Source organism: Neoarius graeffei, chromosome 23, assembly GCF_027579695.1.
Source record: "Neoarius graeffei isolate fNeoGra1 chromosome 23, fNeoGra1.pri, whole genome shotgun sequence".
Classification (NCBI taxonomy): domain Eukaryota; kingdom Metazoa; phylum Chordata; class Actinopteri; order Siluriformes; family Ariidae; genus Neoarius; species Neoarius graeffei.
This window is the reverse complement of record NC_083591.1, coordinates 35,105,042-35,131,839: the sequence shown is the minus strand read 5'-3', so window position 1 is coordinate 35,131,839 and position 26,798 is coordinate 35,105,042. Positions and strand designations below refer to the sequence as shown.

General features: G+C 39.8%; 1 protein-coding gene across 3 annotated transcripts in view; it reads left to right on the top strand.

Annotated features, from left to right (window-relative positions):
- The window catches only part of LOC132871692 (ephrin type-B receptor 1-B), a 940,976-nt gene that overhangs the window by 792,466 nt on the left and 121,712 nt on the right, over positions 1–26,798 (top strand). For all 3 annotated transcript variants that reach the window (XM_060906104.1, XM_060906105.1, XM_060906103.1), the window contains exon 7: positions 16,837–16,999. In XM_060906104.1, the coding sequence (XP_060762087.1) occupies positions 16,837–16,999 (163 nt within the window). The remainder of the gene's footprint in view (positions 1–16,836; positions 17,000–26,798) is intronic.

Genomic DNA, 26,798 nt, shown 5'->3' with positions numbered 1-26,798 from the left:
TATCTGGTTTAGTGTTCGTTTTCATTTAGTGTTATTCATTTGATATCATCGGATGTTATTGAGCTGTTAGCCTATTGTTACCTTAATTTTGTGACGTTTCATGATTAAAAAAAAAAAACATCCCCCCTTCTGTTTTTTTGACAAATCGCACCCTGTGTACACCATTACATGAGACTACACTGCTTGCTTCTTTTATTTAATTTATTACATTATTTTTATTCACACGTGCACAGCTTCTACAACATCGACTCCTAGTGTGCATGCACAAGATCTCCTCCCGTGTGTCACCCAAGCAATGTTCACCTGGAGTTTGAACACACAAATGGACAAACATAAATATTGAGTTTTAAAAGCTTAAAGGAGAACCTTTATTTTTAAATACATTTCTGAGTGGATAGTATCTCCATCCTTGACTCTTGTATGCTGCATAAAGGGGAGTAAAAAATATATATTTTTGAGAGTTAAAATCGACCGCAAAGTTGGCATTCGAGCTGCCCCGCTGAGCCAGCCAGCCCTGAGTGCGTGACGTCACAGCAGTAACCCGTTTTAAGGCCGAGGCCTTTGACAGCTATAGACCAAAGTCATATAAATAAAAATTTATGGTGAAAGTAAGAAATCCCGTTACCGACTTGCTCAACTAAGACTGATTTGACTTCACTGATTGTGGGTTGACTCTCATTAAAACAGGATAGGTGTTATAACTTATGCAACATACATGTACATGCATGCATTTTCACTGATAAAATGTAAAAGGCTAATTAAATAATCAGATGAACTGAGACAATCAAATTCTGAAGCAAATTAAATAATCTTACTGGTAACTTAAACACACAATACAAGTTACATGTATTACTCTAAATGCAGGTAAACAACGAGTGTTGTTGTTTTGTATCCAAATGAAAGTCGCATCTTACCCGTCTGTGTTCTCGCTTCTTGAAGGCTGATCTTGTGGCCGAGTGTTTTGAAACAATCTGACTTTCAGTTGTTCGTTCAGTTCTCTATTCATTCACTTCTTCCACGTAAGGGTGAGATATTGCTGCTGAGGCAAGCATATCCAGTAGAGAAATCAGATGGCTGGTCCACTCATTCTCCATTTTCTCCAGACGGAGTATTCCGCCATTACTGCTCGGCTCAGGCAATTACTAAAACCCAGGACGGAACGGAACATCACCGGTTTTAGCAACAACCGTGGGGAGGTCACTGCCCGAACGATAATATGTCCCATCCCGGGTTTTAGCAACAACCCTTGGCTCACACTCTGGGAGAACTGGTGCAACTGAACTTCCTTTCCTTTTCTTATAGTTTTCTTTTCCTTTAATTGTTGGTACTGCACCCTCTTTCAGTATGGGCTTATAGCCAACGCTCCTCAGCAGATCAGAGGTCTCATACGAGTCTTCAGTAAAATGTGCAGAGCAGAGGAGAGACCACTTCATAGGCGCCCAATGTGCCCGTGAACTTCTCGCAAAATGCGTCCAAATCTTTGCAGTTTGAACATTCTTGGGCCATGAATGCAATGTAACTCTACATTCTGTCATGTTGCTGCACCCGCCAGCAACACGTCTACGTGGCATGGCGATAAATTAGCTCAAAATGGAGGATCGGAGTTGCAGTCAGCTCTGTGTTTTAGTATAGCGGAAATGGCAATGAGACCGATAGACTTCCTGCTGTGACGTTACAGATTTCAAGGTCATTCACTCAGACCGCTACCTATATGAATCATTTTAATTGTCAATGCTTAAAACTATTCCTGTGCCATTCTTGAGGTCTCAAGGCATTTATATACAAAAAGAGAGGCCATGGTTCTGCGTATACTGTATGCTTTAACAATGTTCAATTTTAAAAGATTAAACAGTGTTGTGACTTTGGCATTGGTTTCAAAAGATTTATGTTAAGAACAATTGGAAGAGATCTGTAACGTGTGGGGTTTGAGGGGAAAATGAGGAGACAGGTGATTAGTAGTGTGTGTGCACACAGCTCTGTGTGACTCAGTTCTCTGCAACACAGAACACTCATTAACATAAATCCTTCACAGGTGATGCTCCTTAACACCTTTCTCAGCTTCGCCCTCCAGCCACCAATGTTATTTCCATTCATGCTTTCATGCATAAATGATTAAAAATATAAAACGTCTGCTTCCTTTGTGTTTTTTTAATTATTATTTAAAATGCATGTCATGAATATGAATGAATGTGAATAAACATTATGTATCTTCAAAAGTAAATGGATAAAATATGATACAAAAATTATCCTTACTATATAAATAAAAAATCATATTCGTATGTAAAGATTGTTCCCGCAATTATCAAAAATATAATGCTTGAACAAAATCTAGCAATGTTCTTGATCAGTAATATTATTGCATGCAGTTTCATGACACAAAGTGGCATTTTTTTATGTAATTTTGGATTTTGTGCATGAAGATTTTACCAGTAATATGAGAAATTGGCAAATAACCAAGAAAGCAACCAAAATCACAATAATGATGTATATTAAAATGACAGTAATGGTGACGTGAATCTTATATTTTCATAAAAAGAAAAGAAAAAAAATCCTTAAATTCACTCTCTATAAGTGTGAACATTATGTATGAAAGGGTTTGGAAGATTTTTTTTTTTAAACTAACCCGAGGCAAAATTGCTTTCATTTCTTCTTCTTTTGGCCACTCCCATTAGGGGTCGCCACAGCAGATTATTTGGATCCGCATATTTGATTTGGCATAGGTTTTACATCAGATGCCCTTCCTGACGCAACCCTCCCCAGTCTATCTGGTCTTCGGACCATCAATAACTATGCACTATCTTGTGCAACCTCAGTGGCTGGGTATTTTACTGAATCTGCATGTCTTCAAACTGTGGGAGGAAAGCGACACAGACACAGGACATGCAAACTCCACACAGAAAGGCCCCTGTTGAATGTGAGATTCGAATCTGGGACCTTCTTGCTTCAAGGTGACAGTACTAACCACTGCCCTACTTTGCCAACCAAATAATACATTCATTTATGCTATTTGGTGAATATATAAATTATTATTTATATATTCACCAAATTATTATAAGGTTTCTTCCTCATGTCGTCTGAGGGAGTTTTTCCTTGCCACCGTCGCCACAGGCTTGCTCATTGGGGATAGATTAGGGACAAAATTAGCTCATGTTTTAAGTCGTTCAAATTCTGTAAAGCTGCTTTGCGACAATTTTTATTGTTAAAAGCACTATACAAATAAACTTGACTTGACTATAAATTATTATTATTATGAATATGATATAGTACTTGAATGATCAGATTCAATTTTCTTTATTAGAACAGTACTTTGACTCATTATTTTGAGCATAACTGATATTCTGACACATGTAAGAAGAAGATCAACAAGAACAACAACTTTATTCATCACATGTACACTTGTGAAATTCCTCTCTGCATTTAACCCATCTGAAGCAGTGAACACACATGAGCAATGAGCACACACACATACCCAGAGCAGTGGGCAGCCGTGCTACAGTGCCTGGGGAGCAGTTGGGGTGAGGTGCCTCGCTCAAGGGCATTTCAGCCTAAGGCTGCTCCATGTTAACCTAACCTGCATGTCTTTGGACTGTGGGGGAAACCGGAGCACTCGGAAGAAACCCATGTAGACACGAGGAGAACATGCAAACTCCATACAAAAAGGCCCCTGTCAGCTGCTGGGCTCAAACCCAGAACCTTCTTGCTGTGAGGCGACAGTACTAACCACGACACCACCATGCCGCCTGTGTAATACGTTATAGATGTCATCATCATTTAAAGTTACTCACTAGCTGAGTAGTCATTTTATGAGATTCTTTTTTATTCATACTCAAGTAATTATTTTGATGAGTACGTTTACTTACTAACCACTACACCACCATGCCACCCTGATTCATTATTATTATTATTAGTAGTAGTAGTAGTAGTAGTAGTCGTAGTATTAAGTAACAATACCGATATTTCCACAGTTGGTATTTTGTTGATGGTGGTGGAGAACACTGTGGAACATGACAGTCCAAAATCTCCAAAATTGGGTTGAATTTTGGTTACTGTGAAGGACATTACATAATATATGTTTTACATCTTTTAAATGCTTATTAAACCTTGCAATTGGGAGTGATATCATCATGCAAGAGACAACTCATATCAGGATAGAAATAATTCATCATAGGATTAATCTTCAAGCGACCAAGCTATTTCACCGACTAATATGACCTGGTGGGGTCATTTATGACCCCGCTATATTCAGTACATGAATCTGTATACCTTTCTCTTGGTTTTCCATATACATACCACTTCCTGTGTTCAAGACACATACTATAAAAATATATAAATGTAGATAGGTATGGTTTCCAACAAATTTTAATGCAGAAAGAAGGTAAAGAGACACAGCATAAGAAGAATATAACGTCATCTAGACAGTGTTATGTCTTACTGGAAGATTTATTTAATTCAACAACACTGATGAAAATGTATCATGAAAAGAAAAGTATGAGCAAAAACATCCATTGCAGTGTTGATGGGATCTTTGTAACATTAAATCTAGTGACTAACTAATATGCTAATACTAGCTAACATGCTATTTCTAGCGGATATGTTCATTAATCGTCTCCATCAGTTGAGCTATTTTCATCATCACTTTGGGCCTCAAGTATCTGTCTGAATGCTTCTCCAGCTGTAACTCTAGCTACTTGCCATGGTTGACTGCAACAAAAGTACAACGTACAGATAAGTAGTTGGTAAAAGCAAACTTTGATAAGAAATTACTGCAAGAAATCCTATGCTTCTTTCCGGAGTCATAAATGACTGCATACTTTTTAATTCCTCTTGCCACACCATTTGGCCGATCCCTGCAAAAACCTGTGAACAGTTGTAGGACAAGTTAACTGACAAATTCATGGTAGGAAATTATATAAAAACTGCACACACAATTATATTTCCTGGGGTCGTAAATGACCCCACTCGGTCGCTTGAGGATTAAGGTCTGAATAGGGACTGAAAGGGACTCAAATCATGCCAGCAAAAGGCCTCTATAGTGTAAGGGAGATACCAGTTTCCATTTAATTTGTATTTTTCATGTTGTAATCATATTACACAGCACTTTGAGTGGTACCCATCGAATGAGGTCATTCCATGGGCTAGTCAGAAAACAGCTCAGTGTGCTACTGACAGCAGTTATTTATTGATGGCAGGTAGGCCAGTGTTTGGCTCTGGATAATGCATTATTGATGTTATGAAGCTGTCATGGGCTTTAAGAGCTGTGTAGAGGTGTGTGTGTGTGCTGAAGTAAATTCCCACCGAAACACTGGATAACACTAAAACTACAGACCCTCTCCACATGCATGCAGATATTTTTGAAAAATGTGATTTTTCTCTTTGTTTTCGGTCTCATGTCCACAAGAAAACAGCCTTTTGAGTCCATCCATTATCTGTAGCTGCTTATCCTGTTCTACAGGGTCACAGGCAAGCTGGAGCCTATCCCAGCTGACTATGGGCGAGAGGCGGGGTACACCCTGGACAAGTCACCAGGTTATCGCGGGGCTGACACAGAGACAAACAACCATTCACACTCACACCTACGGTCAATTTAGAGCCACCAATTAGCCTAACCTGCATGTCTTTGGGGGAAACCGGAGCACCCAGAGGAAACCCACGCAGACACGGGGAGAACATGCAAACTCCACACACAAAGGCCCTCGCCAGCCACTGGGCTCAAACTCAGGACCTTCTTGCTGTGAGGCGACAGTGCTAACCACTACACTACCATGCTGCCCCCCTTTTGAGTCAGATGTTTTGAAAATTAAGCTTGTACAAAAACAGCCAAACTTTGCAGACATTGCTGTTTTGCATGTGTTATGAATGTGCTCTGTTAATAATGGCTGCTGACCAGATTGTTACTTCATGCTCTGTAATTTCTGATTTCTGATTTGATAATGTGTTTGCAATTTAATTTTATACTGTTTTATGATTACACCCTTGTGTGGAGGCTGTAGAATATGATTTGCTCTGTACTGCTCCTACAGCCACTGCTCTGGTGTTACAAGCTGCACTGCAAATTACGAATTTTAAAGAGGACTTGGGTGAAAGTGTAATCTAAAGCACTGGTTCCACCTCGTCATCAGTCCACACATGTACATCATTTGTCTTTATAGTTTTTCATTTTATTACTTGGCCATGCTGGTGTTTTGTTTGGTTGTTTTTTCTTTCCATGTTTTGCAATTTCTACCTCACAATTTGCATGTTATTAATGTTATTCTTGAGGCATTTGAAATAACCGTTTCTGAAAAACTATCACGGAGTTCATGTGCTCTTGTGAGTGTTTTTCAAGTGACTTTTTTTTGTGTCTCCATATAGATAGAGATATTTTCAAATGTGCTAGTTGTGTGGAAAGGCTTTTTTTCCCAGAAATATCCATGTACATGTGGATAGGTCTGAGACGGAACACCATGTTACATGCGGGTCTTAAGGCTGTTGATGATGATGATGATGATGAGGAGGAGGAGGAGGAGGAGGCTGATAATGATATTGGAACCTTAAACGGCTGAGAAAGTATGAAAGCTTATATCAAATTTATTTTGTCATATATGAGGGTCTAGATGCTTGATGAGAATGGCATCAGTATTTCTCTCATCTCATTATCTGTAGCCGCTTTATCCTGTTCTGCAGGGTCGCAGGCAAGCTGGAGCCTATCCCAGCTGACTACGGGCGAAAGGCGGGGTACACCCTGGACAAGTCGCCAGGTCATCACAGGGCTGACACATAGACACAGACAACCATTCACACTCACATTCACACCTACGGTCAATTTAGAGTCATCAGTTAACCTAACCTGCATGTCTTTGGACTGTGGGGGAAACCGGAGCACCCGGAGGAAACCCACGCGGACACGGGGAGAACATGCAAACTCCACACAGAAAGGCCCTCGCCGGCCCCGGGGCTCGAACCCGGACCTTCTTGCTGTGAGGCGACAGCGCTAACCACTACACCACCCCCGCATCAGTATTCATCTCATCTCATTATCTCTAGCCGCTTTATCCTTCTACAGGGTCGCAGGCAAGCTGGAGCCTATCCCAGCTGACTACGGGCGAAAGGCGGGGTACACCCTGGACAAGTCGCCAGGTCATCACAGGGCTGACACATAGACACAGACAACCATTCACACTCACACCTACGGTCAATTTAGAGTCACCAGTTAACCTAACCTGCATGTCTTTGGACTGTGGGGGAAACCGGAGCACCCGGAGGAAACCCACGCGGACACGGGGAGAACATGCAAACTCCGCACAGAAAGGCCCTCGCCGGCCCCGGGGCTCGAACCCGGACCTTCTTGCTGTGAGGCGACAGCGCTAACCACTACACCACCGTGCCGCCCCGCATCAGTATTTTATATGCTAAATTCCTAGTTTAATATAACCTTAGGAAGTGCCTACAGTGGTGCTTGAAAGTATTGAACCCTTTAGAATTTTCTATATTTCTGCATAAATATGACCTAAAACATCATCAGATTTTCACACAAGTCCTAAAAGTAGATAAAGAGAACCCAGTTAAACAAATGAGGCAAAAATATCACACTTGGTAATTTATTTATTGAGGAAAATGATCCAATATTACATATCTGTGAGTGGCAAAAGTATGTGAACCTTTGCTTTCAGGATCTGGTGTGACCCCCTTGTGCAGCAATAACTGCAACTAAACGTTTCCAGTAACTGTTGATCAGTCCTGCACACCGGCTTGGAGGAATTTGAGCCCATTCCTCCATACAGAACAGCTTCAACTCTGAGACGTTTGTGGGTTTCCTCACATGAACTGCTCGCTTCAGGTTCTTCCACAACATTTCATTTGGATTAAGGTCAGGACTTTGACTTGGCCATTCCAAAACATTAACTTTATTCTTCTTTAACCATTCTTTGGTAGAACGACTTGTGTGGTTAGGGTCATTGTCATTTTCCTTTAGAATTCGCTGGTATAATTCAGAATTCATTGTTCCATCAATGATGGCAAGCCATCCTGGCCCAGATGCAGCAAAACAGGCCCAAACCATGATACTATCACCACCATATTTCACAAATGGGATAAGGTTCTTATGCTGGAATGCAGTGTTTTCCTTTCTCCAAGTATAACACTTCTCATTTAAACCAAAAAGTTCTATTTTGGTCTTATGCATCCACAAAACATTTTTCCAGTAGCCTTCTGGCTTGTCCCTATGATCTTTAGCAAACTGCAAACAAGCAGCAATGTTCTTTTTGGAGAGCAGTGGCTTTCTCCTTGCAACCCTGCCATGCACACCACTGTTGTTCAGTGTTCTCTTGATAGTGGGCTCATGAACATTAACATTAGCCAATGTTAGAGAGGCCTTCAGTTGCTTAGAAGTTACCCTGGGGTCCTTTGTGACCTCGCCGACTATTAGACGCCTTGCTCTTGGAGTGATCTTTGTTGGTCGACCACTTCTGGGGAGGGTAACAATGGTCTTGAATTTCCTCCATTTGTACACAATCTGTCTGACTGTGGATTGGTGGAGTCCAAACTCTTTAGAGATGGTTTTGTAACCTTTTCCAGTCTGATGAGCATCAACAATGCTTTTTCTGAGGTCCTCAGAAATCTCCTTTGTTCGTGCCATGATGCACTTCCACAAACACGTGTTGCGAAGATCAGACTTTGATAGATCCCTGTTCTTTAAATAAAACAGGGTGCCCACTCACACCTGATTGTCATCCCATTGATCAAAAACACCTGACTTTAATTTCACCTTCAAATTAACTGCTAATCCTAGAGGTTCACATACTTTTGCCACTCAGAGATATGTAATATTGGATCTTTTTCCTCAGTAAATAAATGTCCAAGTAATTTTAGGACTTGTGTGAAAATCTGATGATGCTTTAGGTCATATTTATGCTGAAATATTTAAAATTCTAAAGGGTTCACAAACTTTCAAGCACCACTGTATTTAGTATGTCCCTGAAATTAAAGTGTGTGCAACCAAAAGACAAAATAATAATAATAATAATAATAGACAAGCAGAGAGAGAGAGAAAGAGAGAGCTACGAGGATAGATAGATAGATAGATAGATAGATAGATAGATAGATAGATAGATAGATAGATAAGTATTGCAATTATATACAATCGTAACGTACCAAAACATATCAGAAATAATAATATATTTTGGGGAAAATGCCCTGACATTTTTCATAGTTAAACAGTGATAAGATTAATAAATCAATTGATTTCCACTGCAGTGTGGGATTTACTACAAATGTTAAAGCACATGCTTGTCATCTACATTTCGGGAATGCTGTTCAATACTGTTAGCAGGTGAATGTTCCATTGGCCTGGGATCATTTGTACGTTGTCACTGACTGAATCTCATTCATGCAGAACAAAGGGTGGGTTTGAAACACTCCCAAGGTCAAGACACCGTGACAGACTCGAGACAGGCTGGACAATGTGCTCAAATTAGACACGAGCCAGACAATCAAAAATTGATTACCTCTGATTTTAATTGTTATAAAAAGGCACTTTGTGGTCACCTTGGATTGCATGCTTGTACACTCGATCAGTGAATCGAAGATTTATAGTACTTAAGATCATTCTTGACAATCCACATTCACATTTGTTTTTGGATTAGCATTAGCTAATTTCCTGCCATTTGTCCAGCTGAAAGAGTATATTTATAAAGAAATTGTCTGGCTCATAAGCTGTGTGCTGATGAATCTGTATCCAGCAAGACAATTAGGTTTATAGACTTATTTTTCAATCTGCCATCTTGCTTTGGTAGTCTTGACAAGCACTCTCCACTTCCCCTGCCTCTCATTTTTCATTTTCTGGCTGTTTATTTCTGTATTTTATTCCTTCTTTTTTCATTACTGAGTGTAATGTAGAGTAAAGTCGACTCAGTAGAGCGATCTGTCACAGGGAAGTTGATTCAGATTAGCAGCGAAAACGTCATGTGCCACTGTTGGAGGAGAAGGAGAAATGAGCAATCCTAAACATCAGCCCCTTCTCTCTCTCTCTCTCTCTCTCTCTCTGTGTGAGACTATTCCTTTTTCTCTATATTCTCTTTATGTGTCTTGCTCAGTTGTCTATTTATCTGTCCATCTGTCTGTCTCTCTTTTTTTTTTTTTATCTGAGGGACCTGATATCTTCTAGATGCCATATTAGCTTTCGCTGTGTGACAGTGGCAGGGAAAGAGTAAAGATTGTGTGTGTGTGTGTGTGTGTGTGTGTGTGTGTGTGAGAGAGAGAGAGAGAGAGAGAGAGAGAGAGAGAGAGAGAGATGCATCTAAACTATTACAAATAGCAGTCTACATCAGCTTTAGCCAGAGCCATTACTGCAACAACATGAAATGCTGGCTAGAGCACTTCCACTGAACATATATCAACTATTTTGCGCAAAACTGCAATGGAAACCCAACTACTGTCTTTCTCTGCATGTCTCTCTGTGTATCTCTTTGCGTCTCTGTGTAGCGGGGTTTCCATTGCAGTTTTTGACAAAACACAATTTCAAATGGTCTTTGTTTCCACTGAGTGATGTTATGCGATTAAGGCTGTTTTTTTCTCCTCTCACAATATCTCTTACAGAGCGCTCTTTTTCACAAAGGTAGCATTTCCATTTGCTCTTCACATCAGGTATTCGACTTAAATGTGAAAAATGTGTTTCCATTTCAATTTTGAGAAATATTACCTTATCGAATCATCTGAAAAAACACCTCATGTGGGTGTAAAAAAAAATTTTGCGATAGGTTTTTTTTTCATAATTCATGTTTCCATTACTTTCCTTTACTTGAGTTCACGATTCCAAGTTAACCAGGTTAACAGAAATACGGCTTGTGTGTCTCTCTCTCACTTTCTGTTTTTTTTTCCTCTCCATGTCCTAAGGGTGGCATTGCAGGGTAGGATCACGATACGATACATATCACGATACAGTGGTCATGATACGATACGTATCACGTTACACTGTATATTATCTGACATTTTGGTAAAATGTAATTCAAAAGACAAAAACAAGGAAAGTATGGTTGAAAATGCTAATTTCCTTTATTAGCTGGTTTGACAGAGACATGTTCTTTTTTTAAGAACAGTTGGATGTCCAAGTTTTCTGGGTTGAGTGATGCCTTTTGGGCCATAACTATATCACCAGCAGTTGAGAAAACATGTTCACTATGGGCATTTTATCCTCCTTCACTTTTCTAACAAATATGATAGGATTTGTGAAGTATTTGTGAAATACCGTATGTCAAATAACTACTGATTAACTAGCCATGAGCGAGTTATCACCACACTTCCTTAATAACGTAAAGCAGAAATGATAGATGGCGCCGGCTTACAAATGAAATCTCATATATTCATATCTGCTTCCAACAGATCCCTGTTTAAGCGAGTGTGATTTTGCGAGATCCAAAACGGCAGCCCCCATTGCAAGACATTTGGGAGCTGAACTGTGAGTTTCTTCAACGAAAATCATTTTAAAACAAAAAATGAACGAAATGACCAGTTAGGGTAAGGTATCACAATACTTGTAGACGATACAATACACAAATCGTGGCCGCGGAAATTGTGATATATCGATGCATCGGTGAATCGTGCCAGCCTTACCATGTCCTTATCTCTCTGTTTCACTCTGTGTGTCTCTATGTCTGTCTTTCTATAAGTGTCTCTCTGTGTTTCTCACTCTATATCCGCGCCACCCTCCTCATATTTACATATATTTTAATTCATACTGATTTCCTCTTTTTCTTTAGATGTGTGTGGGTGTCACAAAACAAAAATGGAACCATTATTAGAAACGGTCTAATTTCCCCGTCACACAGGACAGAATGATCTATTCACAAAGCAGCAAGCAAATTTTTATGCCATGAGAATCTTTTTGCCCTTTTTCCTTTCATTTCAGTACAAGTGCATTTTCCTCTTGGGAAATGGACCTGCACATTTATTTCACACAACGTTATTGCGCTGTGAAGCAACAACAATTTAAAAAAAAAAAAAAGCAGAAAAGCCTTGTTTTTGCTTATTTGTTCAATACTTTTTCTTTCAGTGACACGACAGAAGAGCATTCATATATAAGAGGCCATGATGCACTTGGGGGAAAAAAAAAGAAAGAAAAATCTTGAGCTAAAAAGTAATTTAGAAACACTTTCTGTTTGTATTTCCACATTCAGCTTAATTTCCTTCTTTGTATGGGCTATCTACTTTAGTTTTGGCAAACTTAGCTGTAAATTGTTGATATTGTACTGGATTGGCCAGGGATAGGAAATCTGTTTTATTAAAGGCATCTTATAAACTGAATGTCTCTCCCTTCTTCAGTTTTATTTGATTCAGTTTGAGATTGATTAGTTGGGATGACTCAAGTACAGTATTGACAGAACTGAATATAGAGAATAATACAAAGAAAAATACATAAAAGTAGATTTGCATTGAAATCAACAACATGCATCATAGCAGGAACAATGAGTGCAGGGTTTTTTCTAGAAAAATTTAGTATGAGGGCGCTCACCATGGCGAGGGAGCGGGGGGGGGCCGGTTGTCCCCCCCCCGCCGTGCAAAGCCTTTGAAAAATGCTCCAATGGGACATTCTGAGGCTCTCTGAGAGGGAAATTGTAACAAATTGTCTGTCAACATTGAAAAAGAAAGAAGTAAGGCCAAAAAAAAAAAAAAGTGTTTCCGGTAACATGAAATACTAAAATAAGGTCGGTAGGTAGGAAAGTTTTTTTTTTTTTTCTTAAATTTTTTATTTTGTTCGAAAAAATTAACACAAGTAAACATCTTACAAAATAGTATTTTGGCACAGAATCCTTTATACCACACATCATAATAAAATAAAAGTGTTTTAAATCTTTAAACAAATAAAAAAAATATCGCGAGAGTTCGAGTTATGATCTACGGAATCGATATTTCATGATATTTTCATGTAATAACGTGAAAACACCTTATCAAGAAATAACGTGAAAATAACGTCCTAGGCTAGGCTACTTCCATTAAAAGCAGAGGGCCTAGCCTAGCCTACTGTAGAACTTGGGTCGAGCAAAAACATGGCTGAATCCTGAATGACTCCTATTTGTATAAATAGGGGACTACATAGGCGGCAAAATGTAGTGTTTTTCCCTGCCATGGAAGTGCACTTGTATACTGAAAAGGAAGCAATTTGCATTACAGCCTTGAATGAGGATTCAAAATGGCGGCTCGGCTCAGTTTATGCAGGAGGGCTGATGGAAGTGGCGAAACATTTTACTTTTTATCGTTTCTTTCACAACTTGAATGCGTTGAAACAAAAAATTATGACAAACTAACGCCGCTTACACTAAAATATCGAGGGAAATTTGTAATAAAAACTTTACGGTTGGCAATTTCGACGCAGAAATTCTCGATCGGTCGGGTTACCGGAAACACACTATTTTTTTTATTTGGCCTAATCTTCTTCTGCCCCGGACAGTCTTTGGCTTTCTTCCGCTTCGTGCCGTGGGATGACATCTTTAAATGCCCAAGTGTCAACAAAAACAACTCGCGAACTACTTCTTTCAAAAGCTCCCGCGCCGGTGGGTGAAAGGTCATTCAGTCTCGAGAAATCTCGCACTACAAGTCAGCTGACCTTGTATGTAACCCATGTCAAATCTCGCGAGAACAGCCGCGACAAGTAAACAACTAAACAACATGGCGCCTCAGTCTGGAAAACACCAATTCGGATTGTTTTTGCACCGTCTGGCGGTGTATCTACTATGATTGGAATATTTTTGGAGCAATTATAACGTATTTGATGATCAGAGACATTGTCACGTGGTGTTGCTGGGATGTTTTCACGGAGTTGGTAAGGGGGCGCACGCCGAGAGTAAGAGGGCGCAGCGCCCCTGTTCCCCCGTTTAGACGAAAGCCTGGAGTGTAATGCAATAACAGCAGGTTGCAACAAGTTCTACAGCTACACTTGTTGCCACCTATTGATAATTTTCTTTCTTTTTTCTTTCTTCCTTTTCTTTTTATTTTTTGAAGCAGTCATTTAATGACCTCCACCAAGGAGGTTATGTTTTTGGTGTGATTTGTTTGTTTGTCTGCCTGTAAGCAGGATTGCCCAATACCTACCAACTCAATTTCCATGAATCTTGGTGGAAGGGTGTAGCATGGGCCAGTGAAGAACTCATTACCTTTTAGAGCGGATCCATGTCACAGGGCTGATCCCCAAACACTTTCACTAATGTTGTGAGATATTGCATTTGATGTTAATGGAAATCAGCGCATCTTAAAATCAAGATTGCAGTAAAGTTCAGTAGTGATAAAACATAGCCAATGTAGAAATATGATGACTCCATATCACAATCCACATTCACAGGTACAGTGTTGGTAGTAGCTTTGCTACAAGTAGCTGCATTATTAGTTTAAAGCAGATATGCAGAACCTTTATTTTTAAATACATTTCTGAGTGGATAGTATCTCCATCCTTGACTCTTGTATGCTGCATAAAGGGGAGTAAAAAATATATTTTTGAGAGTTAAAATCGACCACAAAGTTGGCATTCGAGCTGCCCCGCTGAGCCAGCCAGCCCTGAGTGCGTGACGTCACAGCGGTAACCAGTTTTAAGGCCGAGGCCTTTGACAGCTATAGACCAAAGTCATATAAATAAAAATTTATGGTGAAAGTAAGAAATACTATTACCAACTTGCTCAACTAAGACTGATTTGACTTCACTGACTGTGGGTTGACTCTCATTAAAACAGGATAGGCGTTATAACTTATGCAACATAAATGTACATGCGTGCATTTTCACTGGTAAAACGTAAAAGGCTAATTAACTAATCAGATTAACTGAGAATCACATTCTGAAGCAAATTAAATAATCTTATACCGGTAACTTAAATACACAATACAAGTTACGTCTTAATCTAAATGCAGGTAAACAACGTGTGTTGTTGTTTTTGTTGTTTTGTATCCAGATGAGAGTCGCAGCTCTCTTTGTTTGTGTCTGTGTTCTCGCTTCTTGAAGGCTGATCTTGTGGGCGATTGTTTTGAAACAATCTGACTTTCAGTTGTTCGTTCAGTTCTCCGTTCATTCGTTTCTTCCATGTAAGGGCGAGATATTGCTGCTGAGGCAAGCATATCCAGCAGAGAAATCAGACGGCTGGTCCACTCATTCTCCATTTTCTCCATACTGAGTACTCCTCCATTACTGCTCGGCTCAGGCAATGACTAAAACCCAGGACGGGACGTTACCAGTTTTAGCAACAACCACGGGGAGGTCACTGCCCGAGTGATAATACGTCCCGTCCCATCCCATTTCGTCCCGGGTTTTAGCAACAACCCTCGGCTCACACTCCGGGAGCACTGGTGCAACTGAACTTACTTTCCTTTTATTATTGTTTTATTTTCCTTTAATTGTTGATACTGCACCCTCTTTCAATATGGGCTTATAGCCAACGCTCCTCAACAGATCAGAGGTTTCGTATGAGTCCTCAGTAAAATGTGCAGAGCAGAGGAGAGACCACTTCATAGGCGCCCATTGTGCCTGTGAACTTCTCGCAAAATGCGTCCAAATCTTTGCAGTTTTAACATTCTTGGGCCATGAATGCAACGTAAATCCACCTTCTGTCATGTTGCTGCACCCACCAGCAACACATCTATGTGGCATGGCGATAAATTAGCTCAAAATGGAGGATTGGAGTTGCAGTCAGCTCTGTGTTTTAGTATAGTGGAAATGGCGATGAGACCAATAGACTTCTGTGACGTCATGGACGTCAAGGTCATTCACTCAGCCTGCTACCTATATGAATCACTTTAATCATAAAAATTACTATATTAGATTTATTGTTAACACTTAAAACTATTCCTGTGCCATTCTTGAGGTCTCAAGGAATGTATAAACAAAATTGAGGCCATGGTTCTGCGTATATGCTTTAACTACATTTCTCACTAGCGTAGTGGTAATGTCACTGTTTTCAGAATCAAATAGCTTTCAGTAACGATCAATACATGATGCCACCACCATAAACAGATGTACTGTATATGCGCAGCCGCAGAAGCACCTCCATATCACAGTGATACTACAGAGTGAGGAGCTGTAGTATCACTCCAGAAAACTTACATTCATATTCGGTGGCTGTTTGCATATAGTGCTGTGATATTCAAGGCTTTAAAAATAGTGCAATAAGTGGAAATATTATTATGTGTGTATGTGTCACTGATTTGTTGCTTAGTAGCCATACTTGTTTTCTGCATTGCTATGATGGTAATGGTTCATATTAAGCAGATATAGGCAGTATAGCTGGCCATGGCAGAGCTACCAGATTGTTATTGTTTTATGAAATATTAAAGGAGTGCATGAAAAGTACTTTATTTGAAAAGGCAATATGAGTGTGACGCGAATGTCCTGCTTGCATAAGGGACTGTAGTGACAAAGTTCTGCCAGTGAAATGAAGCTTTACAGTCTATAGAGTCATGAAGATACTGGAACACACACTTGCTATGTCGTGATTGATTTCCAGAAATATTGAATTGAGGCATGATACAACAGGTAGAGACAACAATTTTGGTGGCGTCAATCAAGTTTCAGATTTCTGAATAAGCTGTATTGTTTCCCAATGTGTACGCCAATAGATGCATCATAATAATGTGGAGATCAAACATACTGTACGTATATGTTCATTCAGGTTCCTGAAATCACATTGTATTTTAAAGCAATAAAGAAATCTGCTCCTGAAGTCTCTTCAGATCAAATTCTACATGTTTATTCATCTCTCTATTGAGAAGGATATTACAGAGGAATTGACACATAAAAATCTTGTTTATTTTTCTAATACACAAAATAAAATTCACTATTGAATTGAAAACCAAGCTTCTCTCTCTCTCTCTCTCGCTCTCTTCCAGGATCTAATGGAGGTTAACTCAACAGTGCTGAGGACTCAGACCAACACAGTTCGCCTGGATGGTCTCAGGCCTGGAACAGTCTACGTAGTGCAGGTTCGAGCCAGAACAGTGGCTGGATTCGGCAAATACAGCAACAAGATGTGCTTCCAGACTCTCACAGATGGTGAGGATTGCCATGACTGTGTGTGTGTGTGTGTGTGTGTGTGTGTGTGTGTGTGTGTGTGTGTGTGTGTGTATCTGTCTTTGGGTATGGCTTCAAGTCTGAGAGTGATGCATGTTCTACATCTACATCTATGGCTGAAGGTTCTACAGCCACATTTTGTAGTCTTGGACTGTACTAGTGGGAGCTGAACTTTTCCAGGGAAATAAATATAGATATCAGTATGAAGTGGGTGTATAGTCCATGTTTCAACATAATCATACCATCTGTTTATAATATGGAGCATATAGACCAATTGTTTTCTGTCCAAAATGGCTCAGCTAATTGTTTTTTTCCCATCAAAATCCTTTCCAGAAATACTCACCAGTGATTACACTTGATTGTGATTAATTATCAAATGTATACATTTTTGTGTGTTGTGCATCTGTGTGTGTGTTGGCTTACCATCTGATGAATCAGTTAGTATGTTTGCATGGTGAGGTGTGCGTACCTTTTCTCCGTCTTCCATCCATCTCTCTCTCTCTCTCTCTCTCTCTCTCTCTCTCTCATTTGTGTTCAGCAGAAGTGTACAGGTTGTTCAGGGTGCTAATCTGTGCTATCATCAGTAACAAAAGAATCATCATGCAGTACATCTTGTGGCATAGCTATCTCCATTCCAAATCCAGTTTAAGAATTACAATAGAAAAATAGCCAATTCGATTAACCTGGACAGTATGAACCTTGCTGACTGCATATAGCAACACTTCCTTCCTACTATGCACATGTGTGAGTGCAAGTGCAGAATAGAGTTTATTAAAGAAACAGCTACGACAATGAAAACCAAAGGAGAAGTCAGAATCACAGTAACAGGACTAGTTTGAGAGTGTTGACCAAGCTGTATGGCATTACCAAATATTCATACTGTAGTGTCTGTGCTTTTCCACTCATCATCCTTTTGATGATTAAAAGTAGACGGCCTTTTGATTTCATAAAATCGGTGAAATTTAGTTCCCTCTGAAATTTGGTCATTGTGATATATGTTTATTTCTGTAATATCTAAATAATAATAATAATAATAATAATAATAATATCAGGCCATTCTGTGGCTGGGAAGTTATTTAATCTGAGGGGATTCCCTCACAAATAATGTGTATGAAATTGCTCATTTCATGCAGTCAAGTGGACAGAGGAAGCCCATGTGCGCATGCTTACCTTCATTGCCTTCTTCACCATCATCTTTTGGGTTTTATGGCAGCTGTCATCCACAGTGTTGCATTACTGCCATCTACAGGTTTACCTTGACCGTGCACTGACATTTACATCATTCTGTCACTAAACAAACAACTGATCACATCGAGGTGCTCACTGACCGTCAATATTTATTAGTTCGGTCCTGCATTTCCTTTCCTTCGCAACATAATGTATTTCCTTCTCACTTTCTGTTACTGTAGTCAGTCTTTCACGTTTCATTTGCAGCTTCCATTTTCCTCTCCTGTTTCAAATTTGTATCCCACAATGCCTTGAGTGAATGGGGAAAGCCCACCATGTAATGCATGACGTAGTGTCTTGAATCGGGTCATGGTGAAGCAAGAAAAAATAGCAGAGAATTTAGGGCCACGTGGACCTAAATTTATTAATTGTTCTATTTAAAAATAATAATAATAAAATTGGAAGTCTGTGATTCAAATTCAGTCACTTTCGGTCCACTAAACAAAAATAATTGGGTATCAGGGAAATTTATTTTTATGACATAAACTTGAAAAATCTGAAAGGCAGTCTATCTTTAATATCTAAGCAAAAATTTCATAATCCTCCAATTAAATGCTCTCTAGATCCATATATGTCCCACTCCTCGAGGTAGAGCTTGCTTTAAAATAATAGCTTTTTTCCAGCAGTTGTAGCTTTGTTAGTTCTAAACATGGTTTGTCACTGTGTATATGATTGTGCATACTTCCCACACACTATCTTTTCCAACTCTTCCTAGGCTGAGGAAAAATGGTTAAAGTTTTTTCATTGTGAGTTTATTTATTTTGAAGAGGGAGGAATTTGTATGAGGTCACAGTTATGTGACTGGCACTTCTCAGAGGAGAGTTTTTTTTTTCAAACTTGGAGTTCTTCCATGCTGGAATATGCCACTTCTTTAGACTGAGTAAAAGCCAAAGTCCATATTTACACCACAGGGTCTTCACCATAGGAAGAGTATGTAAAATGTGCTTGCTAAACTCTTCAGTGTTCTCCATATTTCGTTAGCTTGCTAAACTACTGTCAGGCTCATTCAGATTGGGCTCGGGTGTGGTGTAACATTCAGATTGGGCTCGGGTGTGGTCTGTTGATTGACTGAAACTCAGTCAAGCAGTTCAACACAATATCAGTCTGACTGTCTGTTTCAGAAGGAAATACATGTAAATATGGAATTAAATCACATTTCATGGGGAATGATAGAGCTCAATGACTCCAAACTGAAGGGAATTAAGGGTAGTGAGTACACGGGAGACACAGGTCACATGGAGGGCACGGGGAGGTTCAAAACATTTAGCTATTGCTGGGTTTCATGTGATGTCACTTCCGCCTCATTAGTTATTCAAAACTTTAGCTGGTGGTCTACCAAAGCTCAGTTGATAAAGCGTTTGTACGGAGAAGGTGCATTGCTCGCATGAACAATGCCTTACGCTTGCGTTGTTTTAGGTTGTTTGAATCGATCAATTTGTGAAACTGAAAAGTTTCTTCAGGGTTCCCCGTGAACTAATAAAAAAGGGTGAACGAACACAGGATTTCACAAAAAGACGTCGAGAAAGGTGGCTTTTGAACCTCTCACTGAACTCAAAGGGAGCCGAGTCAAAATTTGCAGTGATCACTTCATGAAAGGTTTGTATATCCCTCTCAGCTATGTCCTTAGTGTTTTCCAAGCACTTTTCTTGCTGTGTGTCATTATTTTACGGTACTGTTTTTAGTCACGAAGTGCTAAAGTCTCCAACTGTTTCTTGATTTACTCCTCACAAAGTCCATGTGCATGAAGGTCACGACAAAATTCTTACCCAGCCATACAGTTACAATGCGCCATGATCACTTCTCCATCTTGTTTAACTAAGATCCAGGTCTTTAAAGGGGTTTCTGATGATCTTTGATTTATCTGAGAGATAAGAGCCAACACAAGTGAGAATCAAGTGAACTGTTGTTTGTTTACACTTCAGCTTGCAGCGCTTCGTTGTAAAGATGCGAACAAAAAGCTTAAAAAAACCTACTTATACGGGCAAAAACAATACAAAATTCATTCAGCAGCGACTTGATACCGAGGTCCTTTACCCAGGCACATACAAAAAAATTGTAAGCCTCCATACTCTTCCACACTTTCGTCTGTTTTGCGGTGTAGAAGGATGTCTGTGACACCAGATAGTCCGAGATGTCGGGGAACTCGACTGAAGGGTAGTTTTCGAGATCATATGACAAATCCCTCTTTCCCAGACTGTAGGGGTTGATTCCATTGCACATAGCAATCTTCTGAATATATCTAAAGCGAGCAGTGGCTTCTAGATTATGAGCACACGCTGATAAGTTATCGCAAGTTGTTTGCACTACAGTAGCCATTTAGACCACCAGCTATTTCACTTCTGGTAAAACCACCAAGAATTGTCATATGACTGAAACCCAGCAATACAGTGGAGCACTGTTATAATACATATTGTTATTACATGAAAACTGCTGTAAAACAGTCAGCTCATGGCTCCCAAAATTTAAATTTAACTTTAACTTTAATGCAGCTGCATTCGAGAACTCAGCAGTCTCAGACTCAGAAGAAGGGTTACTTGAAAATGCATTAAGATGGTTTGAATACAATGATACTTCTGCGGAGAATGTCATGCATCGATGAAACATGCTTCATTTCATCCGACTCCAGGCCTGTATGAGATTTCAACAAACAAAAGTTACAGACTTTTTCAGTAAAACCAAGGACTAAAATGTGCTATGTTACATGCTATGCCTGAACTGGACTTGTTGCACGATAATCATAGTTCGCTTTGTTTTTATTTACAAATTGTAAATAAAAACTGAATGCAATAATTTACAAATCTCAAAAACTGATATTGTATTCACAATAGAACATAGACAACATATCAAATGTCAAAAGTGAGACATTTTGAAATTTCATGCCAAATATTGGCTCATTTGGAATTTCATGACAGCAACACATCTCAAAAAAGTTGGGACAGGGGCAATAAGAGGCTGGAAAAGTTAAAGGTACAAAAAAGGAACAGCTGGAGGACCAAATTGCAACTCATTAGGTCAATTGGCAATAGGTCATTAACATGACTGGGTATAAAAAGAGCATCTTGGAGTGGCAGCAGCTCTCAGAAGTAAAGATGGGAAGAGGATCACCAATCCCCCTAATTCTGCGCCGACAAATAGTGGAGCAATATCAGAAAGGAGTTCGACAGTGTAAAATTGCAAAGAGTTTGAACATATCATCATCTACAGTGCATAATATCATCAAAAGATTCAGAGAATCTGGAAGAATCTCTGTACGTAAGGGTCAAGGCCGGAAAACCATACTGGGTGCCCGTGATCGTCGGGCCCTTAGATGGCACTGCATCACATACAGGCATGCTTCTGTATTGGAAATCACAAAATGGGCTCAGGACTATTTCCAGGGAACATTATCTGTGAACACAATTCACCGTGCCATCCGCCGTTGCCAGCTAAAACGCTATAGTTCAAAGAAGAAGCCATATCTAAACATGATCCAGAAGCGCAGACATCTTCTCTGGGCCAAGGCTCATTTAAAATGGACTGTGGCAAAGTGGAAAACTGTTCTGTAGTCAGACAAATCAAAATTTGAAGTTCTTTATGGAAATCAGGGACGCCATGTCATTCGGACTAAAGAGGAGAAGGACGACCCAAGTTGTTATCAGCGCTCAGTTCAGAAGCCTGCATCTCTGATGGTATGGGGTTGCAGTAGTGCGTGTGGCATGGGCAGCTTACACATCTGGAAAGACACCATCAATGCTGAAAGGTATATCCAGGTTCTAGAGCAACATATGCTCCCATCCAGACGACGTCTCTTTCAGGGAAGACCTTACATTTTCCAACATGACAATGCCAAACCACATACTGCATCAATTACAGCATCATGGCTGCGTAGAAGAAGGGTCCGGGTACTGAACTGGCCAGCCTGCAGTCCAGATCTTTCACCCATAGAAAACATTTGGCGCATCATAAAATGGAAGATACGACAAAAAAGACCTAAGACAGTTGAGCAACTAGAATCCTACATTAGACAAGAATGGGTTAACATTCCTATCCCTAAACTTGAGCAACTTGTCTCCTCAGTCCCCAAACGTTTACAGACTGTTTTAAAGAGAAAAGGGGATGTCTCACAGTGGTAAACATGGCCTTGTCCCAACTTTTTTGAGATGTGTTGTTGTCATGAAATTTAAAATCACCTAATTTTTCTCTTTAAATGATACATTTTCTCAGTTTAAACATTTGATATGTCATCTATGTTCTATTCTGAATAAAATATGGAATTTTGAAACTTCCACATCATTGCATTCCATTTTTATTTACAATTTGTACTTTGTCCCAACTTTTTTGGAATCGGGGTTGTAATTTTATAATGACTTGTAATTAGCTCGGTGGTGCTACTACACTGTGTAGAATTATGCTTACAGTTGTTCAGAGCAGGCCAAAACTTGAATTTTTAATACCTTGCAATGCAAACATAGGATGTCACTATCGGAAAAAAGCAAAACAAAAAACAATTTTTGTAAAGAATACATTTATTTTAAATATGCATATACATGTAAATTAAATTTATTTAAATAACATACATAAGCATCCAATGCTCTAATCCAGGACAGGTGTGTATAATCAGTCTTTGAGGTGCGTGCTGCTCAGAGCGTGGATGCGCGTGGATGAGAGTTTAAATCCCACAGATTCGGATGCACATGGATGTGACAGGCAGCAAAATGTTTTATTACATAATAAAATTACATGTATTATATGTAATGTAAAACGTTATTATATTATTTGTTACATTGACAGTCAACAATTTTAAAAAAAGAGTTATCAGCATGGAAGGAACGATCATAGTTCTTGCAATTTCTTCAACGGATATCTTCAGGGGACTGGTTTATCTAAAAAAAATAAAGTTCATAGAAAGTTTTCTTCTTGAGCTATGTCAGATTTGCCATCCTGTTATAACACAGATTAACTCATAAAATGGTCGGATTACTTGGTTCCCAACTACCATGTTATAACGGAGCTTCACTGTATCGTGCTTCATCGCTTTGTTCTAAGCAGGGGACAGAAAAAGTCAGGACCTTTATGGAATGGTGTTAGATGATCAATTGCATATTTCTAGGATTGCTGAAGGGTAAGTACACAGTCCCTTGTTTTGCATAGCTTTTGACTGATGTTGATGCTAAGGCAGGATGGCAAGACGCATGATGCATGATCTTTGACATTAATGAGCCCATTGTATGTAATGTTGTAATTTTGTGTTCCTCCCAAGAGATACACTGGAAACCAGGGGAGTCTCATGAATTCTGGATAGCTGGAGATTATATAATTATGGATGATCCTCTTGCAGTCTAGTGCACTTGTATCTAGATGGAGGGGGTGATGCAATGACTGATGGGTCCATTCCCGATTGTGCTGCCTACTAAGGTTTGCATGTGAATGTGTGTTTTTAGTGGTGGGGTTTCAATCCAGAAGTGAAAAATGGTGCTATAATCCAAGTCACTTCAGTGTCAATAAGTAGGAAAACAGGTCTAGTCTCAGAGTGATTCAAGACAACAGAAAGGAAATAAATGAATTAATAGATAAAACACTAAAGAAAGTAAAGTAGAGGTGACCAAAGTAGAGGTGTTTGTTCATTCCTAGGCCATCACAGAAAGACTACACATGTTCTTCTCAAGTCATCAACTTTAATTCTCTCTCTTACACACTCATTCTGTCTTTTGGGTGGGTTTGATTAATGAAGGTGTAGACTGGCATGTCCTGCCAATACTTAGCTGCCAGAGACACACTCATGGTGCCAGGGATACACACACACACACACACACACACACACACACACACACACACACACACACACACACACACACAGAGAGAGAGAGAGAGAGAGAGAGAGAGAGAGAGAGAGGGGGTGCAGAGAGGCTGAATGCTGCAGGCTTGATATGTCCTATGGTTGGCAAGTCTGAAGAAGCCAAGTATACAGCACATGCTGGAAGGAAAAGGTGTTCATCAGCATTCTTGACAGAGCATGTTTTAAATATAACTCTGTCTGTGCTGGTACAGTGACAGCACTGGTAAGCACACACACACACAACCAACTGAGCTTGTCTTCTACTACCCATCACTCAATACTCAGGAATAAAGCCCTTACATGCAGCTATTAGACAAAGATACACACGAAAAAGCAAAAGAACGTCATGTTATTAATAAATAACACACTGTCTCAAGATGCATTGGTGTGTTTGTGTTTTTTTTTTCTTTTGTTGTATAGGTGGGACTTACTACAATAGAGTCTCATTTGATCAAAAAAGTCATGGAAGATTGGCAGGCCCTGTAGATGTGTGTGAGTGAGTGAGTGTGTGCATGTTTATGAGCCTCTGCCTATAGATAAACTTGTCACCTTAAGGTTTGAAAGCAGAGAATTGGTGGTGAGATGCACACTTGCATCCCTGAGCTGAATCTCCATTCCATGCTCCCACATACACACACCTCCACCTTCTCTCTCAGACAGTGCAGTTTCTGTGAGTAAAACTCCTAGTTAAACTGCAGTAGAAAACAGGAAGTAGAGAATCATCTGAAGGGACAGGTGGTATAAATGGGCAAGCAGCTACCCTCCAATTCTTTCAAAAATATAGTTTCATATTTGGCACCCAATTCCAATTATTTGATGATAATAAATGTCTTTAACTGGATTGTTTTGGACTTTGGTAGAACCAGGTGCAACAACCAGTGGTTGTAATAAAAATACACAGATTGGCATTATGCTTCTCAGACTTCACTAGCAGTGGCACATATGAAATACAATCATGTGCGTAATGAATGTGAACAAAGTGGATTATTTACTCAACTCTCTCAATCTATTCAAGCCTAATAGTTTCATTGTCAAGCTATTCATCAAATTAATAGTTGCCATTGGGTGATATTTACTGTGTGCTTGAAAGTTTATGAACCTGTGGCAGCGGGGGCGTGGTCTAGCATCGGTCTGTGACAGGAGGGCGGAGTCGGGGAAGTTAAGTGGCAGAATCATTTCACCTGTTGTTAATTGATGTTTGTGTGTCTTCCCAGTGACCGCGCCCTTCTTAAGGAGAGAGAGTGAGAGCAGAGGGACTCTCTCCATAACCAGACAGCTAATGTGTGTGCGTGTGTCTGTGTGTGTGTATTTACAGCTGAAAAGCTGAATAAAGAGAGTTTTGTATGCTCAGTTCTGTCCTGCCGTCCTTCTGTGCTCCACCCATTTACACGAACTGCCACAGAACCCTTTAGAATTTTCTATATTTCTGCATAAATATGACCCAAAACATCATCAGATTTTCACACAAGTCCTAAAATTAGATAAAGAGAACCCATGTAAACAAATGAGACAAAAATATTATACTTGGTCATTTATTTATTGAGGACAATGATCCAATATTACATATCTGCAAGTGGCAAAAAAATGCGAACCTCTAGGATTAGCAGTTAATTTGAAGGTGAAATTAGAGACAGATGTTTTTGATCAATGGGATGACAATCAGGTGTGAGTCGGCACCCTGTTTTATTTAAAGAACAGGGATCTATCAAAGTCTGATCTTCACAACACGTTTGTGGAAGTGTATCATGGCACGAACAAAGGAGATTTCTGAGGACTTCAGAAGAAGCATTGTTGATGCTCATCAGACTGGATAAGGTTACAAAACCATCTCTAAAGAGTTTGGACTCCACCAATCCACAGTCAGACAGATTGTGTACAAATGGAGGAAATTCAAGACCATTGTTACCTTCCCCAGGAGTGGTCAACCAACAAAGATCACTCTAAGAGCAAGGCGTGTAATAGTCGGCGAGGTTACAAAGGACCCCAGGGTAACTTCTAAGCAACTGAAGGCCTCTCTCACATTGGCTAATGTTAATGTTCGAGTTCACCATCAGGAGAACACTGAACAACAATGGTGTGCATGGCAGGGTTGCAAGGAGAAAGCCACTGCTGTCCAAAAAGAACATTGCTGATCGTCTGCAGTTTGCTAAAGATCACATGGACAAGCCAGAAGGCTACTGGAAAAATGTTTTGTGGATGGATGAGACCAAAATAGAACTTTTTGGTTTAAATGAGAAGCGTTATGTTTGGAGAAAGGAAAACACTGCATTCCAGCATAAGAACCTTATCCCATCTGTGAAACATGGTGGTGGTAGTATCATGGTTTGGGCCTGTTTTGCTGCATCTGGGCCAGGATGGCTTGCCATCATTGATGGAACAATGAATTCTGAATTATACCAGCAAATTCTAAAGGAAGATGCCAGGACATCTGTCCATGAACTGAATCTCAAGAGAAGGTGGGTCATGCAGCAAGACAATGACCCTAAGCACACAAGTTGTTCTACCAAAGAATGGTTAAAGAAGAATAAAGTTAATGTTTTGGAATGGCCAAGTCAAAGTCCTGACCTTAATCCAATTGAAATGTTGTGGAAGGACCTGAAGCGAGCAGTTCATGTGAGGAAACCCACCAACATCCCAGAGTTGAAGCTGTTCTGTACGGAGGAATGGGCTAAAATTCCTCCAAGCCGGTGTGCAGGACTGATCAACAGTTACTGGAAACGTTTAGTTGCAGTTATTGCT